Source organism: Silene latifolia, chromosome 11, assembly GCF_048544455.1.
Source record: "Silene latifolia isolate original U9 population chromosome 11, ASM4854445v1, whole genome shotgun sequence".
In the NCBI taxonomy this organism is placed as follows: Eukaryota; Viridiplantae; Streptophyta; class Magnoliopsida; order Caryophyllales; family Caryophyllaceae; genus Silene; species Silene latifolia.
Window position 1 is genome coordinate 103,207,466 of NC_133536.1, and position 20,574 is coordinate 103,228,039.

The window sequence follows — 20,574 nt, forward strand, 5'->3', positions numbered from 1 at the left end:
AGCTGACAACAAAACAAAACAATATCAAACTTCAAGCAGAGCCCATAATCGCCATTTTCGTCACCTCCAACCTCAGATCCCGCCTCCATTCTCAACCAAATTCGATAAATTTTACACCAATCGCTTCCCCATCTCGTCCTCCTTCTTTATATGTATGATAGAGCTAAGCTTTCATCCTATTTCAATTCGGCCGTCTTACAAAGGATTCGGATTTTGGGTTAATTTCTTCTATTTTTGGGTTTCGAGTCATCCTTGGGCGATTCTGTGGCGTTTAGGAGAGCAAAAAAAAGGTAACGGTGATAGGTTACTCGACAAATACGTCGAAATTTCGTCTTATGGGTCGTTTTATATGCTCTAGTTTGTTAAAGTTTGGTTCTTTATATTTTTCTCATTTGTATGTTAATTACCGTCTCAAAATGATGCTGAATTGGGTCGTTTGAATTCTGTTTTGGTTTTATTTCCAGTTTCTTATATTGCTCCTAATTGTTCAAAGCTATGCTTATGGATAATGATTGGTTTAATACTGGTGATAGATCGTTCTAGTTGCTGTTTAAGTTTTGCTGCAAGTCTTGTCACAGGACAACAAAAGTGGGGAGATTAGGGTTTATTAGTTATCACTTATTGAAGTAGATTTGGCACATTGTCTGGTTTCCATATCCAGCTAGTTGTGACAGTCATTTGCTCGACTTTGGTGGACATTATACAAAAATTATGGAAGAGCTTGACTGAGAAGAATTTTGTTAATGCGCAATTCAAGTAATTGATTATATTTGAGTTTGTTTAGTAGATGAACAAAAGGGGAGATGTATAGTGGTGAGGCTGAAGGGGTTAATGTGGAATCCACATGGTTTACTTGATGGCTTTGTTTGGTGCTTCTATCTAATATGGATGGAAGGTGAATGAACATTGGCCACAAATAATAAAAATGCTCAGGTGACTTTCTCTTAGTTAGATGCCTATTGTTGTAAAACTGCTACTTCACATTAGTGCATGTACATCGTGAAATATGAGGTTTAGTGTCATGGCTCTTTGACTCGGGTTAGGACGTGTTGTACTCTGCTTTTGGAAACGGTTTTGTATAGTTTTTGGGACTGTTTTGGACAGCCCATTCACGGTTGCAATTAGTCCGTATTGGGACAACTTTCCATGATGAATAAGGGTTATTTATGGGACAGTCTTATGAGTGTTATGCGAGTTATTTTGGGACTGTTTTGGCGCCGATTTTGGGTCGGTATAATGCTTTCTTGTGGGACTGTTTTGAGTCAGTTTTGCAGGTTTTCTGGGCAAGTTTCTTGGCTGGTCTGACATGTTCATTTTGGGAAAGAATGCAGACTGTTTGGGACGGTGTAAGGATGGTAGAAGTGGGCTGTTTTAGGACAGTCAAGCATGGGTTTTTGATGGCTGAGATGGGTAGTTGTTTAGGTGGAGTGTTGGTGACAGTTGTGGTCTGAGCAGGAGCGGCCTATGGCCTGAGCTGGGGCTGCCTGCGACCTTGGACAGTGGCTAGGGCTGGCCAGTTATGGCCCTAGTCACGAGGTTGAGCCGTGGCCTAGCCTCGGGTTGTGTACCTTCTTGAGTCGATATAAATTCGTGTTTGGTCTATTTAAAACCCGTCTCATGCTTTATATAACTTAATTCGTTAAATATCGTTCATTCATATATTTTTCTCACATTAATCATAAATGTGGAATTTATTATTTATTCAAGTCAAAATTTGATGAAACGTCTCATTTACCTATTATATGAATTTTTAATCCGTTCATTCTCATTTATTTATCGTATCTCAAATATGAGTGAGTTATTCTACTTGTTTAATTAAATTGAGTCATTTATGATTGAATGCTTGTTTTGCTTATTATAAATGGTTTACCTCTGTTTGTTTACATTTTTATTCACGTGACAAGTATTGAGAAATGAGTCACTAATCCATGTTTACGAGTATAACTGGACTTGGATGTCTTACTTAAATTATCATCGGCTTATTACTTTATTAGTCTCTTTCCAAGTTGATTCGTATCGCTTGGTTGAGTCATATTCTCTTGATAATGCCTTTATGCTATACCTTTTTGCTTGACTTATCTTTACGCCTCTTTCGGACTGTCCTGCCGACTGTGGGTTTAGCTCATATCTTCCGCCTCTTTCGGACTGTCCTGCCGATTGTGGGTTCTCGATTTCCGATCTGTCTTCGAGTCTTGGATGCGGACTGTTCTGCCGCATGTCGAATCGGGAACTGCATCTTTGTCCCGAGAGTCTGGCCAGATTTAGACTAGGACTGAGTCTTGGGAGTACCATTGTCGTCCTACCAGGGGAATTATATATTGATATATGAGTAGTAAAGGTCTTGCTTGGTTATAGATATTGGTATTTGTCTTTCTTGCGTTGTGTGTCTTGGTCCTATCGGATACTAGGGGTGAGCTATAAGCCCTCTAGTTGCGATATGATCGTCGGGATTGATGTTCTCATCCGTTCTTATGGTGAGATGCAAGCCATAAGTATGGATGTGACATTAGTAGCCACGTCCCGTACAATGTTTGCTAAGTGGTTTTCCAAGTAATGGCTACAGTTTCTATCCTTGTAATTTGCATTGGTTGCTCTCTTACTTAATTGCTTCACATGATTTGGATTCTAATCTCATATCTATGTTGTATTTCCTTGAAATGCGTGCCCTTGTATAAATGACCGTATTCTTGTCTCTCATATTATTTAATTGTCTCACATGAATAGTTTAACCGTTATCATGCTAATGTTGATCTATTTTGTTCCATCTCATTTAATTACCATGTTTAAACATAAACTTGATATCCATATTTTTGTAAGAGTCTTACATGACTTACCTGTTTTAGTTCTTTGTTATGTTCGTTTCGACATGTTGTGGCTGGGAGAACCTTGAGTTGTCCCCACTGATTGTAGCGTTCATGTTTACATGAATGACAGGTATTAGTGGTGCATTCATGGGGTGAAGACATGTGTGAGCTAGCGAGCACTTCGGCCTAGTAGTTGGTTTATTAGGATTGTTTACACCTACCTTTTATTGTATTGTCATTCGAGGGATATATTTTCCCTCACCTCGACTATCACGTTTGTATAATTTAAAATCTTTATTTCCGCACACTTTATTTATGTTTTAGATTTTGGTGAACCAGCGCTTTAAATTTTTAAAAGTTTCAAAAATTCCCTAAAATTCCGCATTTTATTAGTTATATTTTCCGCTTTATCGCGAGGTGTCACAGTGAACATCCGTATTCATTGGCATCCACGAGAGTCATTCTAGACATAGAATGCTAAGGGTAACGAGTTCTTAGTGTCTATGTCATTTGTGTCTTGACGTGACGCGAAGTATTCGAACGGTTTCTAATTTTCCACAATAAATTGGTGGCGACTCCACAATTGCAAAGCTTGCTCGCTTTCTACCCGAGCGACCCCCGTGGGCCCGCGTCCACACCTACCAAAAGCCAAACAATAACATCTATCATGCTCATATAACATTCAACTTATCAATCATGTACTACCCGCATGCTTTAACTTTATAACTTTTCGTAACACAAAACATACTCATACATTACAAATCCTATTTCCATGTTACTAATACAACAATATTACAAATCCACTTTGTCACCTAAACATATTCATAATTACGAAATTCATATTCTCATGCAATTACCACTCCATCTTTTCCAATCAATTCATCCATTTCAACCACATTCTTCACCTAACAAATGCATATGATACAACAGTAGACAAGTATATGAACTTATTATATAGTTTTACGTAAACAAAATTATGTATAATCATATCACATCCCCTAATCACATTTTACTAGTATAGCCACATTGTAAATCATCCATCCTGCAACATCATTATTCATCACATATTATCATATATGAACTACTTCCCTTTTCCACCACATCATTCATCCTTCTCATATACTTTTCCAACAATTCCAAACAACATGGTAAACCAACTGTCATGCAACCTGCTTATTCACAACACTTTATCATTTACCACATTCCCCATTCCACCACAATCATTTTCCAACATTTATATACAAGACATCATCCAACATACGCAATAGAACATTAGTAAACACATAGCGATCCCATGACACCCCATAGTGACCGGTTTAAAGATGTAGGGCGAGTTCGCGACTTTAGGACGTCTCCCAAGTCTTTGCATTAGCTTCTAACAACTCCTACTCGGGTTCATTTTAGTTTGACTCCCTATGTTCATTAAGTTCATTAGCTACAGGTTTCAAGATCGTCGCTCTGATACCACTTTATAACACCCCTATACTCCAAGTGCCTTACCAGGACCACTTAAGGCATGGAAGTGCTACCATCTCGGTTACCCAGGCAATGATAATTAAATAGACCATAAAGAAACGTACTTTAATAATAAAGTTTAAAGCGATACAAACCAAATACAAAACTGCTAAAAGAAATACAATTGTTCTCAAAATGTTAAACCAACTAAACAAAATGAAGATTGTTCGACACAGCGGAAGACTTCTAATACAGCTCGTGATGACTCAACCCAGCTATCCCATGTGCATCAATCATACCTGCTCAATAACTGCTCACCATCCCTGAATGGATCACCACAATTTTTAAAACATTTAAACGGGGTCAGTGCTTATTACATAAAACAAACAGCTGCAAAGAAACAATACTACAAACAACTCAAACAGCACAACCCAATCACCACAACTCCATCTCATCTCCACACACCTGACTACACATTGAAGTGTGTAGTCCTGCCAGAGTACCCATCGCAACAAGTACTCCACACCGCCAGTGGGGGACCGCAGCCGTTCCCACCTAAGCCCCGCTCATCTCCATCGAGCGATAAATCCATGTTCATTAATATGCACATCCCTTCTGTGGTGGGTTCCACAGAAGGCGAATCAAGGGCGTGAAGCCACTCCCACAAGCGACTCAACTCAGCCAGGGACGCACCCCGAAGATCACAGACAGTTATACAACAATCACCTTATACAATCAACAATTACCAAAAACCAATTCCAATACGATAATTAATCAACAACAATAACGATCACCAACAACACTATGTAACCAATACTGAGTAGGGAAACCCTACCTGGAAAAGCAATCACCACAGACGATCTAGCAGCTAACAGAATTTCTCCTCTACGAATCCTCCTCCTATAACATGTACACATACAATTACTACCAACACTACACAAAACACCCAAAAACCCCCAACATTACCCAATTAGGGTTTCAAAGAAACTCACCCAAACGCTATAAAAATTATACAAGGAACTTACCCTTGACACGATGATCACAACGGCGTAAAGAACGAGATGATCCGACGAGCCTAGCTTTGGGATTTGCCAATAACGCGAGAGATGCAATGTACGTAACTTCTATACTTCTCTTGAAAGGTTTAGAATGTTGAAAAGTGTAAGAAAATAATGACGGAAGCTTTTATATTAATCTCGCGTTATTAACAAAACCCGTCCAAACAAACCCGTAAAACACACCTACTCGATCGAGTAAGTAACTTACTCGATCGAGTGCCCCTTACTCGATCGAGTCCCCAACTTACTCGATCGAGTACCCTACAGGCAGACTACTATTTTGCGTCAAAAGCTACTTACTCGACAGAGTAAGCCCTACTCGATAGAGTACCCATAGACATAGAAAACCGTAGTATTACACTTGAGGAGATTTACAGAATGATTAAGCAGCAAGATGCGCTCATGGAGGCACTCAAGAATGTGGGTAAGGGAGGGGAGAAACCGATGGTTGCATCTCAGCTGAGCACCACCATTTCTCGCTTCCACCCCTCTACCTATGAGGGCACCGGTGAGCCAAAGCTGCTTGACAATTGGCACTGTGAGATGGAGAGTTTGCTAGAGGTGGTGAAGTGTCCGGAGGATATGATGGTGGAACAGGCTGTGTTCCACCTAAGGGATGAGGCTGGGGTATGGTGGCAGAACGTGAGGGAGGAGGCTCGGGCATGCTACAGGAACCGGGGACAGGATGTTATCCTATGGGCAGGTTTCGAGAGCGCTATGAGAGAACACTTCATGCCGGAGAACATTCTCCATAAGCTGAGAGTCGAGTTTGATTCCTTTTCCATGGCCGATAACATGACCGTCACAGAGTACTATAACCAGTTTATAGAACTGTCACGATACGCGGAGGATATGCAATTGGGTCAACGGAGTTTGGCTCTTCGCTTTGAAAAGGTGTTGGCACCAAAGATCATGGATAGACTACGAGGTGGGGTAATCACAGATCTAAACGAGGTATATGCAAGAGCGGGGCATGCTGAGAGGTTAGTGGACTTGGCCAAGGAGGCTAAGGAAAGGAATGCAGAGAAAAGAAAGGCTGAGAGTGAGGGCGGCAACCAGTCGAGTCACAAGAAGGACAACAATCAGGCTAGGACCTTTTCTGGAGGATTTAGTTATGCAGGGGGATCTCGAACTTGGGGAAGAGGAGGCGGCCGGAGTACTATTGATAACTCCAATCTTACCTACTTCAACTGTGGTGGATCAGGTCATAAGAGGTATGAGTGTACAAGTGCTGCTAGAGGAGGAGGGGGTTTTCCAGAGACATATCAAGGAAACTTTTCGCATGCTCCAAGCCAGAGCTTTGCCGATAACATGCCAGCTGGGTCGTGGAATAATCGTGGAGGACAGAACAACAATAATGGCGGCTACAACGGCAATAATGGAGGTTCCTATCAGCGTCCGAACAAGAGTGTGACGCAGAACTCGGCAGCCAATCCGACTACTTCGACTACCACGGTTCAGGGTGGAGGCCAGAAAAGCAGTGGGAAACTTTTTATGATGGGCAAGCAGGAAGCGAAGAATGATGCTCACGTGGTTACCGGTACTTTTCTTGTTCATAACACGCCATCTTTTGTTCTTTTTTATTCGGGGGCAACTCACTCTTTTGTGTTTAGGAGTCATGCCTTAGCTATGGGTTTGGGAGAATATGAACTGGTGAAAGATAATGTGTGTATATGTGGGAGGACACCTTGGCTTGGAAATGAAATTATTCGCGGAGTATTTCTCGAGTGATGTTTTTCAAATAATTCCTTCTTTCGATGTGGTTCCGGGTGAGAACAACGAGGACCGATTTTATTGGATTGGGGCGTCTTCGGGTTTCTTCTCCATTAAATCTGCCATTCATTTAATTCGCGATGAGCCATTGGTGAATCGGAGGCTTATTGGAAAGTTCCATGGAAAACTTGGGCTCCTTAAAAAATGTGGATGTTCTTATAGCTTCTTATGCATGATAGGGCCACTACTAATGTGAATCAAGCTCGATGAGGATTCACTGATGATCCATGTTGTGATATATGTTGTGTGGTTGTTGTGAAGGAAAAAAAATCCGGGTTTTATTTCCTTTTACTAAAACCGGTCAATTCCTTGATATTATTGAGTTCCGAGAATGATGTGAATCAAGCTCGATGAGGATTCACTGATGATCCATGTTGTGATATTTGTTGTGTGGTTGTTGTGAAGGAAAAAAATCTGGGTTTTATTTCCTTTTACTAAAACCGGTCAATTCCTTGATATTATTGAGTTCCGAGAATGGATAGTGATCAACCTGAAGTTTAAAGGCTGTGAAGATCTTCGTTTGTGGCGATCTATATTCTCGGTGGTTGTCGGATGGATTTTGAGATGGCGGAACTCGAGTCTTTGATAGGAGGGATGCTACTGACGTTTGCATCAAATCGAAGTAACAACATCGCGAGATTTTTATAAGGTGGGTTGCTCCGCCTTTGAAATGGGTTGTTTTAAACATCGATGAGGCATCAAAAGGCAATCCGGGGCTATCGGGAGCGGGAGGGGCTTATTATAGCGCTTGAGCGTAAAATTCCCCGGCTCATTATTCAGACAGATTCGGAGGTGATTGTGAGCTTCATGAAAACTGAATAAACTCTACCCCAGCACACCCTCATTTGATTCAGATTTGCATATCACCTATTCTGGATTCATCTTGGCAAGTGAAATTTAGCGCGTTTATTGGTGAAGCTAGTTCTTGTGCGAATTGGTTAGCTAATCTTGGAGTAAAGCAAGCTCAACATCTTAGCATTGTGGATGAATCGAGCATGCCGAATAGCTTATTTCGAATGTTAGTTTGGCCTCGTGTTGTCCCATTTTATGCTTTTTAGTTTGTTGTTAGTTGTGAACCTTTTATCTAGGGAAGACATAATGCCACTCCGAAATTACTAATATCACTCATGTTTGTAAGACCGTGAATAATAATCTGCCCTTACACTTGGCTTGTATTGTTATGACATTAACAAAAAAAATGTAATAACTTCATCATTTTCCTTTATTTATGGGTTATTCCGGATTCTGTTTTTTTTTTTTTTTAAAAAAAAAAAAAAAAAAAAAACTGAATATTTTGCACTTGTCGGGACAAATCCACGTGTTTGCCAGCAGGACCAATCCTCTTGTCACACTAAATTTCTCCTTTATATCTTTCTAGAAGAAGAAACAGTTAAAACATTGTGCGAGCACCCAAAAAGAAAAAAGAGAAAAAAAAATGGGGGAAGTGGCAGTTGCAGTGGGAGGAAGGGAAGTTGTGGGTTTAATGCGGCCATTAGTTGGAGGTAATATTAAGGGTGTGCTAAAATCAGCTGGTGTTCCAAAATTAAAGTCACGAGCAGCAATGAGGTTTGGAATTAAGGCACAATACCCTTCAACTTACTCTTCCTCTATCTCTACTGATATTCCTCTCTATGAAACTGATACCCCGACGGTATTTATTTATTTATTTATTCATTTATTTGTGCTTGGTTTTTATGAGAAATTGGGAAATTCGTAATTACTAACCCATGTCATCATGAAATGTAAATTCCGTAATTGTCTCCCTATATATGTTGCGGGAACAAAATTGGATTCCCTTGTATTCTACCTTCAACTAGAGGAGCACTGAAATGATCGGAAATGAGGCATTGGGGGTACTCTATTATTATTATTATTATTATTATTATTAAACAATTATAATGCAAAACTTGAATATGGGATTTTGACAGGCATCATTTGATCACTACTTAGAGGATAAACCCAGAGTATTCAGAGCTATGTTCCCCGATAAACAAAGAAGTCATCGACTTAATGAGGTATCATATCATATCAATTCTGAATGCTGTGTAAGATTAAAAGGACTTGTTTAGATTTCATATTTTGAGGTTTGGAAATTGGAATACTTTTTTACAGGAAGAATGGAGAGTACACATGCTACCCATAGAATTCCTCTTCATCACAGTTATTCCAGTTATAGACATGAGGTTGAGATGTAAAACAAGTGGCAAGGAATACCCACCAGGAATTTCACCGTCAATCTCTAAAGTCCTCGAGCTTGACATTGTTTGTCACTATCTTTATTCTCATTCACAACTGCTTTTATTGTTTCTTTTTGGTTTTGAGTCTAGCTTTCTGATGCAGGTTAGATGGGAGCTTCAGGGGTTAGATGATGCAGCAAAGCCAACTCAGTTTAATCTTGGAGTTAAAGGAGCCCTGTATCCCGATAGACGCGGGTTGAGAACCAGGCTCAAAGGTCAATTAGAGATGAACATCACTGTTATTCTCCCACCAATGCTCGCTCTACTCCCTCAATATATGCTCACAAGTGTTTCTGAAACGGTCACTCCTCGTCACATCTTTTAATGCCGCTTTTGTTTTCTTTTCCAAGATTTAGTACTAAAAACTTCTTTTACAGAAAGATAACTTGAGGAATAATAAGCTTTACTGCTTCTAACTTGAGCATAATTAAGCCGTGTGCAGGTGCTAAGGAAGCTAGTTGAAAACATGAAAGATAAGGTCAACAGCAGTTTATTGGCTGATTACAGTGAGTTCCGTAGAGAGCGACAAATGGACACAATAAAAAACTGACAAGAGGACACACAGAGCTATGAAGCGGACATGTGACCGGAGAAACTCCGCAAAGATTCCTCCGTTTGGCTCTCAATTTGTCCATGAACAATTCATTAATGTGTGATTGATTGTAGGATATTTGAATCTAATTCCTTCCTACCTATGAATTGGACATTTTTTGTGACCACAGCGAAAAGTCTCTTGCAGCTTTGCAGTTTTCTTGAAAATTTCTCCTTCGCATCTTCTATTTCTTCTATTTCTCGTTCACCCAGGGACGGTTCTAAAAATGATTCATGTCAGCCGACCCCAATTCATTTTGGGATTAAGGCTCTGATGATGTTGTCTCGTTCACATCTCCTACCCTAAAATGATGTACCAAGATCACTCACTGAAATACTAAATAGGTGCATTTATTCAATTATTATGAAGTTTTTTTCTCAAACATTATTTAAAGAGCGTTATTTCCATATTTCCAATGGAGCCAAAGACTCATATTCTTTGGTTATGGATTATAATGGAATAAATCAAAATGGCTCACTAAAGTGGCTGAATGCAGTTCTCGACGCAATTTTCATCTTGGGTCATTCGGAAACAGTCTCTTTGTGTTGCTAACACAAGGGTAAGGCTGCGTACATCCGACCCCCCTACCCCGTAATGTTGTTGTTGTTGTTGTTATTTAAAGAGCGCCTTGCCCGTTGGCAATTGTATTATGCTATTTCTATTTCAGTAACTCTCCTATAGGACCGTCCTATAGCATAGGACGGGCCCAATAAAAGAGTTGGCCCAAAATAAAAGGTTTTCAATTAAAATCAGGAGATCTAGAACAAATATACTCCCTCATCTTCTTCGTTTTACTACCTCAAGCCCTCAACCACCAACCCACGTTACATCGCGCCATGTCCTCCACCCTATGAATACCACATCCACACCATCACCACTACTACAACCACCGCCTATTTTACTGCTCGACGATCAATGAGCTAATGTCCTTCAAACACCACTAATCATTTGAAAAGAAAAGAGGTAGATTGCTAATGTCGACAACTCTTCAACGGCAGCCACCAGCCACAACCTAGGTTTGAAGATGATCAAAGTTCCAGATCTCAAAAGTAAGTTTAATACTTCTAAACTTCAAATAATATTTATAATTTGAATACTCATGATTTTATATTGAAAACTTTGAGTTTATGTTCATAGTTTTCAACTTAAAACATGATGTTTTCAAGTTAAAACCAAGTTTAGATTTAAAGTGTTGAATTTTAGTTTTTGATTTTAAATGAAAGTTTTCGAACAAAAATCATTAGTTATCACTTTAAAACCTGAATAACAGAACTTAAAGTGATGACCTTTTCATTCCCAATTAGACATAAATTCAAGGATAAATAACTTGAGAAATGACATTATTTGTATGAAGTGTTATAAAATAAGTCCGTAATTATATTTGTGCAGGTTTTCATGTCCAATAATGTTCGTGGCGATGTTTGTGGCGACCAAGATTATAGAATCACGATCGGCGGAGACGGAGACGGATATTTTGGCTATAAGTGATGGCATTCCGGTATTTCGGTGGCTTCAGAGCAGACCTATGGCACGCTACTGGGGAAGTTGAAGGGATTAAACAGTGGGGAGAGAGTAAACTGATGGTTAGATTAATAGGGAAGTAAGTTTGGGTTTTGTTTTGATTTGGGCCCGTTTTAGAATATAATTAGTGTTTTAGTTGATGGGCTGGCTGGTCTCATACCATGAGACCGTCCTATTAAACAATTTGTGTTTCTATTTACATTAGGGGAGGGCATTTCAACTAACGAGATCTTCACGCACTGGAAGATCCAGTACAAAAAATAGTTCGAAACCAGGATATTTCATTTATGAAATATATAACAATGTGACTCCAAGCCTCTAAATTTAATTTGGGGTTACAATAAAAAGCACACTGATCAATACACTCAGGTACAGAAAATACAGCTCCACAAACCATACATCAGTGAAAAGCATATTGTCACAAAGATGCTGTCCATATGTAAATTTGACCACCACTTGTTGCACCAGCCAGCATTCCGACCGTATATGGGTGAGCGTCATATCGACATGGAATAGCCGACATTAGAGGGCTGTCCAGTGTATATACAGTCTTCCGTTGGTTTAAAGATAGAACATCAACTTTCCGACCCATATTTCCGACAAACAGATGGGTATCATCCCAGCCCCATATTGCTCTGCTCAAATCACAAAGAATAAAGCGATCTCATTAGTCATTAATTCATTATCAAGCGTTTATAGCTTTTGAGAGGGCGTGGAGATGACATGCTCAAAGTTTGATGCTTTTAACTCATAGAAATGATGGTCTACGTAACAAAATGTGGTATCTATGCTAGACGCCGTGATTTTTTTTAACAAGGCAGTCACAATGCCGTGGTAATACCAGTATTTAAGACGACGATGATGATGATGATAAGCATCAGGATAAGAAAGACAAACAATTCTATTAAATATATTTTGAGTTCCAGACATGATATCGCCCACCATTAATTAGGTGACGAGTACGGATCAGTCTGTAATACTGTAGTGAGAATGATGGAAGTGGTACTCCAGTGCTCCCTCTGTTGGTGAATAAAGATTCAGGTTTGCTTTTGCCCTAAAATGAGTGTTTCAAGTAAATATAAGCTCCAGTATTTTGCTTGATAACAGACAGCTCACCTGAAAGTGGAGATCCATCTACTAGTCCTATTATCATGGGGGATCATAAGCTTGTCTTCGAAGTTTACCCCGCAAAATACACCAATATTGTTATCCAAACTACATAGAGAAGTTAAAAGAATTTATCAGTAGAAGTAACCAAGACCAGCAGCATCTCTGCAATATATACGAAGTAGGTTCGAACGTTGAACAGGAATCACAAACTAGTTAACTAGTTCCAGTAAACAAATCAGTTCATTAGAATTTCATAAACAATAACTACAAATCCCAATTTATACTAACAGGAATGCTTCTATCCAACCAAGCAGTCATTCATATAAAATCATTTTTGAATTTCAGTCTCTTTCAAAATCATTACCTGTAGACACATAAGAAAAGCCAAACTTAGAAGCAGTAAACCACTCATAGGGAAGTGACAACCCTGTCTAATTTGTTCAAGTAGGCTGCACAGCTTTTTTTTCTGCTTTCTAGACGGCGATTAGAGATCCTAAAACTATTTCAAACTGATAGTCTACTAAAAAAAACCAATATCACATCTTCCCTGAGCATAAATTTCAAGTTTACTCCCTGATTCGGCAATTATAAACAGCCTAGCAAAGTAAAGACCCCTATAGAAAACAACAGTGTTAACCCCTCTATAAAATTGCTTGACCATTAGGAACATCTACCACTCTCAATACAACACTAAGCTCGTGCCACAAGGGCACCCTGCGTCCCTGCCTAAGGTGGCTACTAGTTGGATGCATGCAGCCTTTCTCCCTATGCCAGAAAATAGGGAGAGGTAGTGGCCCATACGAATAATGGCATAGAAAATTGCATAGTCCAGCTGTTACCCCCACAGTCCATAGTTCAAGAAGCGAAGCCAATTTAATGACCCATTTCAGTGAATGAAACACAATCCAGAAACCCAAGGCAGAAATATATAAAACAGAAAGGGAAACAGCAGCAGGAATAGTAGTAAAATCTAACTCTCAAGTAACTACCTTGTTGTTGCCACGCTACCACCAGAAGGTGAGAAATAAGAAGAATGTACAGCACGCTTGTGATCAATTGACTGTAAAGCTGTGAGCTCAGGATGTTTCACATCCATCTTCCGGAGATCCCAGAGGCAAGCAAGACCATCGCTGGAGCTAGTAGCCATTATATTCGGGTTTGATGGATTAAAATCGATGGTGTTTATCCTCCTCTCATGTAAAGACCAAGAATTTGTTGATTCTCGAACTCTTCCATCAACCACATTTAGATCTCCATTACCCCCACCAACATAAACAGAGTTTGCATTGTTTGGTTGTTGTGCGAGAGAATATATAGCATAACTGCTTGAGTGTGCTAATTCAAACTCCTCTCTCTCGATATCCATCAACCGGATGGATCCATCATAACTACTTGTGTACACCTGCACAAAAGTTTACAGCACTATTATTAGTACAAAAATTTTATGGAATTCCTGAAAAAGTGGTGCAAACTACGGGTTGGCACAAAAACATTCGCTATAGGACCCCAAAAAAAAAATGAAAGTGGTGGTAATATTAACGAAAAAACATCCAACTCATTTGATGGTGATAATTCTAGATTATGGATTTAAAAATGTGAGAAGTATTTTACTCTTCTGCAAAGTCCCTAATGAACAGAAAGTAGATCTGGCTGCAATTCACATGATAAGAAAAGCTGAGTCATGGTTTAATGCTTATATTGCCGCTAGAAAATCTGTTTCTTGGTCAACTTATTGTTGTTGATTGTGCTCGTTTCAAATATAAATCAGGTGTGAATGTAGTAGAGCAATTCAATAGACTTCATCAAACTGGTTTTTTAGATAATAATCTTGATTGTTTTAAGATTTGAAGTCTTTAATGGTGCATACTTATTTCTTGGATAGTGTTATTGGTGGTTTGAGACCCATTGTGAAACCTTCTGTCCAGGCCTTTAAACCCAGACTTTGGCAGAAGCAGTGGAGTTTGCTAGGTTGCAGGAAGAGAGTGTAGAAGCAACTCAGAACTATATCAAAAACTTTTTTGTTTAACCTTCAAAACCCTGTACTTCTTTTTCTAACATCAAACAACCGTTACTACCCACACCACGGTACAAATCCAATCATACCTTTTAAAATGATACATAAGGACATTTACCACAAAAGAACCTTACCATGGATGAGAGGGCAGAAAAAATAGCCAAGGGGTTAGGTTACTTTTGTGATCAGCCAAGGGGTCATAAATGTAAATTCAGGCAATCTCAATTATTCACTATTTTTGTTCCAGGGGAAGATGAATGGGGTAGTGAAGGAGACTTTGGGGATGCAGGCAGTGATCCTTGCATTTCTGTTAATGCTCTAGCTGGCAATCAGGCATTTCAGACTATAAGGGTGACTGGGTATGTAGGAAAGAAGCCTTTGCACATTCTGGTCTACTCAGGAAGCACTCATAATTTCCTTGATATTTCTTTGGCTCAAAAAATGGGTTTAAAATTAGAGAAAATTGCACCCCACAGTAACCAGTAACTGTAGCTGATGCCAATCATCTGGTATGTCAGTGTGTTTTTCTCGGAGGTTACAAAATACAGAGTTCAAATCTGATGTTTTATTGATACCTTTAGGGAGGATGTGATATGGCTTCAGGTATTCAATTTTAGCAATTTGGGCATTTTAAAATGGAACTTCAAAAAGTTATGAAGGACGTTTGATTATGAAGGACAACATCACATGCTTAGGGGAATTCCTTCAAAATTTGGTAAAGTGGTGCAGCTAAATAGCAAGGTGTTCTCTAATTCCATTCACCTATTTTATTTCCAAGCTTCTCAAGATGGTTTGGAGCAGATGCAATTTTCTCCTTGCTGTGCATCAAAAGGCAGGGTTATCCAAAAGCCATTGATCAGCTTTTGGACAGATTCAAAAATGTATTTGCTTAACCTTCTGAATTACTACCAAGTAGGGTGTGTGACCACACAATTCCTTTGCAGAATGGTGCTGGACCTGTGAATATTAGACCTTATAGGTACCCTTTAAAGCAAAGAGATGTAATAGAACAATTAATCCAAGAAATGTTGAACAGAGTTGTTATACAACAAAGTTGCAGCCCATTTGCTTCTCCTGTTTTAGCTGGCAATAAGGATGGCAGTTGGGGATTATGTGTGGATTAGAGAGAATTGAAAAAAAAAAAAAAAAAAAGACCGTCAAGGACAAATTTCCAATTCCAATAGTAGATGAGTTGATTAATGAGCTGGCTGATGCAACTGTCTTAAATAACTGGATTTGAGGGCTAGTTATCACCAACTAAGGGTTCATGATAGTAATGTTTATAAGAAAGCCTTTAAGACTCATTCTGGTTATTATGAGTTCTGAGTAATGCCTTTTGGGCTTACTAATGCACCAGCTTTATGCCTTTATCCCAGAGTTGGATAAACTATAATTTCAAACATCTACTCAGAAAACACGTGTTAGTTTTCTTTGATGACATACTTGTCTATAGGAACAATCTGCAAGATCATGTTGAGCATCTAAGACAAGTCTTTGACTTCTTGCAATAACACTCACTGTAGGCCAAGGCTAGTAAATGTTCTTTTGCTATCGACAAGGTTGAGTATCTTGGTCACTTTATATCAGCTGAGGGAGTAGAGACAGATCCACATAAGATAGCTGCAGTGGATATTTGACATGACTTTCCTTGCTCTTACTAGGTTATAGGAAATTTGTCAGACATTATGAAGTGATATCTAAAACGGATCAACTTTATTAAGAAGGTTTCTCTTTGGATCAGAAGCTCAGCCCGCCTTCGAAAAGTTATAAAGGGCACTGGTTACAGCAGCTATTCCTAATTTTTCCAAGACTTTTGTGGTGGAAACAGATGCATCCCAAAGAGGTATAAGTGTGGTTAATGCAAGTTGAACACCCTTTAGCCTATATCAGCAAGACACTTGGTCGTAAATGGCAAAAAAGATTGTATGTCTATGAAAAAGAGTCGTTGGCTGGAGCAATATCTAATTAACAGTCACTTTATTGTCAGATAAAAAAAAAGTTTAAAATGGTTGCTTCAAAAGAATTTCTACCCCTTTTCAGTAGTTTTGGCTTTCCACATTGATGGGTTTTGACTATGAGATACAATATAAAAGTGACAAAGAAAACCTTGCAGCTGATGCACTATCAAGGGTACAGGTCTATGAGCTTTTATGCTTGGCAATTTTAGTTGTTCAGTCTTATTTGAAGAATCTTATACAAGCTAGTTATCTTCTGAATCCTCACATCAATATGGTCTTACAAAAGTTGTCTAGCAAAATCCACATCCACTATATGTTTTGTTGGAGGTCTGATCAGGAAGAAAGGAAAGATAGTTGTGGGCCATGATGAAGCACTGAAATTACAAATTCTGAGATGGCTGCATGATTCTTATCAAGGGGGTCATTCAAGAACAGATGCATCAGTCAAGAGAGTGAAAGCATTGTTCTATTAGAAAGGGGCAAATAAAGACATTAGCAAATTCATTCGAAAGTGTGCAATTTGTCAGACAAACAAGGCTAGAATGCGGCTTCTCCTCGTTTGCTTCAATCTCTATTGAAGAGGTTTTGATTGATATTTTGATGGATTTCATAACTGGTTTGCCAAAGTTACAGGGCAAAAAAGTTATCTTGGTGATAGTAGATAGATAGAGTAAAATAGCTTATTTTTTGCCATTAGAGCATCCTTATTCAGCTATAGACATGATTCATTTATATTTGGATCACATTTTAAGCTACATGGTTGGTCAAGGAGTATTGTGAGTGATAGAGGATCTATCTCTCTTAGTTCCTTCTGGCAAGCTTTGTTTTCATTACAAGGCACGGAACCGTTGTTGCCATCTGCTTATCATCTTTAAACGAATGGGCAAACTGAGGTAACTAGATGTTTAGAGATGTATGTGTAGTTCTCATCCCAAGGACTGGAGTCTCTGGTTGCCATTGGCTGAATGATGGTATAATACCAATTTTCACTCTGCCATTCAACTTACTCCTTATGAAATTGTCTATAATCAATCTCCACCAGTATCTCCCTTATCTGCCTGGTGAAACAAAAGTTGAAGCAGTGGACATGTTACTTCAACGGAGGGAAGCAATGATACAATCTTTGAAATATCACCTCAAGAAAGCTCAAAACAAAATGAAGATTTTAGTTGATAGAGGTAGAACTGATAAAATGTTCAAATCAGGAGACTGGGTATAGTTAAAATTGCAGCCATATAGAGTATAGACAATCTACAATAGCTCACAGAGTGAATCAAAAGTTAGATGCAAAATACTTTGGTCCATTCCAAATTGAAGCAGTGATTGGAAAAGTTGCTTATAGCTTGAATTTGTCTATGGAAGCACAAACTCATAATGTGTTCCATGTACCTCAACTAAAACAGTTCAGAGGTGTAGTGTACTGTTTGATCCTTGTACTACCTGACACTCCTCTGTTCCCTCCCTCGTTCAGAAATAAAGATAGTTCAGCTGTCCTTGAACCTTGGTCTATCTTGAACAAAAGAGTTGTGAAGTTTCAGAACACAGCTAGAACTCAGAATCTAATTCAATGGGTTGGTTTTGGGCTTTTGGCTTCTTGGGAGTATGCAGATGAGTTGGAAGACTTCTCAGACTTCGGGAGAAGTCTTGTTTCGAGGAAAGAGGAATGTTACAGATTGTTGTACCGGCGTTTACTTAGTTGTAGTTAGCTGCAATTAGTTGTTATATAGTCAAGTGCTGAGTTGGCAAGTAGTTACAAGAGTTAGTTACACATAGAGGGTACTAACCACTATATATAGGCTTCTCCTATGTTCATTTCGAATATGCTATTCGTTAATCAATATAACTTTCTTCAATCTCTCTTATCATCTCTCTCTATTTCCACCAATGCTCATGTGTAGGTAGCTCGAATTACGCTATTTGAGTGTTAATTCCAGGGCTCTATGACATGGATTAAATACGTAGTATTTACTAAAAAAATCTTCTACTTCTTTCAAGAACAAGCATACTTTGAAGAAAAACCAAGGAGACTGAAAATGTAAACTACAACCAGGTTTAAAAAAAGGACAATACAAGCAGGCACAAAGAATGAACGAAGTTATGTACCACGATACACCACAGCCACAATTACAAACAAATAAACAGTAAACACAGATATAAGTCTTTCAGTAGCAAAAGAAAAAGCTGTAAGATTTGAAATATTTGCCACAAGCACATTAAATCACTTAAAGCCAAACTGATAGTAATAAATTCATCATTATCAAAATCAAACAAATGCTAGGTCTCTACAAATATTAGTTACCTTTGTCAATGAAAAAGGATGAATAGAAATTCCAGAAATTGGGGCAGTATGCGGTCGGTAGACATGAATTACATCTTCATTCTCTTCCTGTGGTTTAACATCCCAAAATCCCAACTGCCCAAGCTTATTGCCCGCAACAACCATAGTCATATCCGTTGTTGGAAAGAACCGAACACAGAATATTCTCCCAGGTAAAACCCTAGCAATGTTTTCAGATTCCAAATCCAAAGAGTTCACATCAATAGGGTCCTCCAGTTTCACCCTCTCGACCTTAGAAAAGGTCCTTGAGACGGCATTTGTGGTACTCCTAGTCCTACGGGTTCCTTCGCCATCTAACAAGGTCTTTGTAACATTTGCAAATTTCTCCACAAGGGCACGATACGAACCATTCTCCATGTCAAAAGCATCCTTCATACTAAGAGGCCCCGTGACAGACGAACGTGGTTCAGACGAGTAAGACAATTTTGTGGTTTTAAGCGACTCATTGAAGTCACCAGGAAGTCCATTTGAATCAGGGGGAACCCCTCGAGTACGCAGGGAACGTCGAATTACAACTGGAGATTGTGGTTCCTTCTTCTTAACTGAACTCTTCTTGTAACTTTTCTCCTCTCTGCATCTCATCATTTGCATTTCTCAAACATCAAAAATTGCAGTATTAAAGCGTTCTACTGTACTATAACTACATGTTTCTGTTTCCATTATCAACGGAGCCAAAGACTCATTCGGAATAAAGCAAAATGACTCGCTAATATGTACTCCCTCCGTCCCAGTCATTTGTTTACCTTTGATGTTGGCACAATTATTAAGAAAATGGGAGGGGAGCACTTGTGGTTAGTGTTATTGAATGACAAGTGGATCAAGATTAGTATGGATGACCATACATAAAAAACAATCCTAATATAGAAAGGTAAACAAATGAATTAGACACCCAAAAAATGGAAAAGGTAAACAAATGACAGGGACGGAGATCTTTCGATAGTGGAGTAGCGGTCCTTCAATGCACTACTACTACACATTGAACACGGAATAACTAAAATGAATAAGAAAAGTGAAAAAGAAGATTACCGATGGCGCTTATTAGAGGAAGCGGAGAGATCGGTAAGGCGGGAATGGACGCTGAGAGAAGCAAGCATTTCGCTGTTGCGCTTGATATTTTCCAGCCGCCGTCGCTCGTACGCCGTCATCGATTCGCCGGAAGTCATTGTCTGTGCTTTCAATTTAGGGATTTAGGGTTTCGTAAGTTGGCGGTTAATTTGTGAAGAGGTTGGGGAAATATATAAGTGTGCGAGTACGCGGGAAATTGTAAGTGGCGGGAAATGCTATTTACTCTTCATTCACCTTCTCACTTCTCACTTCTCATTTTCCCATTGCCCAAACGGGCTAAAAACGGAAAAAGTAAAAAATTGTAGCCGGTCGTATCCGAATGATGGAATATTTAAAGGGATAAATTACAAATAACCACCCCGTATTTGCGATTTTTTACAAATTACCACCCTGTATTTGCGTTTTTACAAATAACCCCCAAACTTTAACGTATATTCCCCAATCACCCCCGTATTTTTACCCCGAGCATCGTTTTTCTTATTTCCCGATTTGTTAAGTGACGATTTACGTAAAATACCAAAACTACCCTCATTAAATTTACACTAACACACCCTCCACAAACAACATAACATTTCCCCATTTCAATTAGAAAACATCTCCATTTTATTTTTAGCACATTACAATCTTTGCATTCGATAATCTTTGCATC

General features: G+C 39.0%; 2 protein-coding genes across 2 annotated transcripts; one reads left to right on the forward strand and one right to left on the reverse strand.

The window, feature by feature from the left end:
- Nucleotides 1-8,468: 8,468 nt before the first annotated feature.
- On the forward strand, nt 8,469-10,086 carry LOC141611842 (uncharacterized). The gene is made up of 5 exons (XM_074430483.1): nt 8,469-8,741; nt 9,019-9,105; nt 9,203-9,352; nt 9,431-9,628; nt 9,770-10,086. The coding sequence occupies exons 1-5, from the start codon at nt 8,526-8,528 to the stop codon at nt 9,875-9,877; spliced, it is 759 nt and encodes a 252-aa protein (XP_074286584.1). The 5' UTR covers nt 8,469-8,525; the 3' UTR covers nt 9,878-10,086.
- Nucleotides 10,087-11,701: 1,615 nt separating this feature from the next.
- On the reverse strand, nt 11,702-20,246 carry LOC141611841 (uncharacterized). The gene is made up of 5 exons (XM_074430482.1): nt 19,887-20,246; nt 18,822-19,431; nt 13,540-13,952; nt 12,557-12,655; nt 11,702-12,075 (listed from the first exon to the last, which is right to left on the reverse strand). Exons 1-5 carry the CDS (start codon nt 20,021-20,023, stop codon nt 11,859-11,861), a joined length of 1,476 nt encoding a protein of 491 aa, XP_074286583.1. The 5' UTR covers nt 20,024-20,246; the 3' UTR covers nt 11,702-11,858.
- Between the last annotated feature and the right edge of the window lie 328 nt (nt 20,247-20,574).

Excerpts from the sequence above, each read along its gene's own strand:
- LOC141611841 (XM_074430482.1), bottom strand. The coding sequence starts at position 20,023 with ATGACTTCCGGCGAATCGATGACGGCGTACGAGCGACGGCGGCTGGAA. Across the intron at positions 19,432-19,886 it reads TCCTCTAATAAGCGCCATCG|AGAGGAGAAAAGTTACAAGA; the intron begins GTAATCTTCTTT and ends GATGAGATGCAG. Across the intron at positions 12,076-12,556 it reads AGATGGATCTCCACTTTCAG|AGCAATATGGGGCTGGGATG; the intron begins GTGAGCTGTCTG and ends TGATTTGAGCAG.
- LOC141611842 (XM_074430483.1), top strand. The coding sequence starts at position 8,526 with ATGGGGGAAGTGGCAGTTGCAGTGGGAGGAAGGGAAGTTGTGGGTTTA. Across the intron at positions 9,106-9,202 it reads GAAGTCATCGACTTAATGAG|GAAGAATGGAGAGTACACAT; the intron begins GTATCATATCAT and ends ACTTTTTTACAG. Across the intron at positions 9,629-9,769 it reads TCACAAGTGTTTCTGAAACG|GTGCTAAGGAAGCTAGTTGA; the intron begins GTCACTCCTCGT and ends AGCCGTGTGCAG.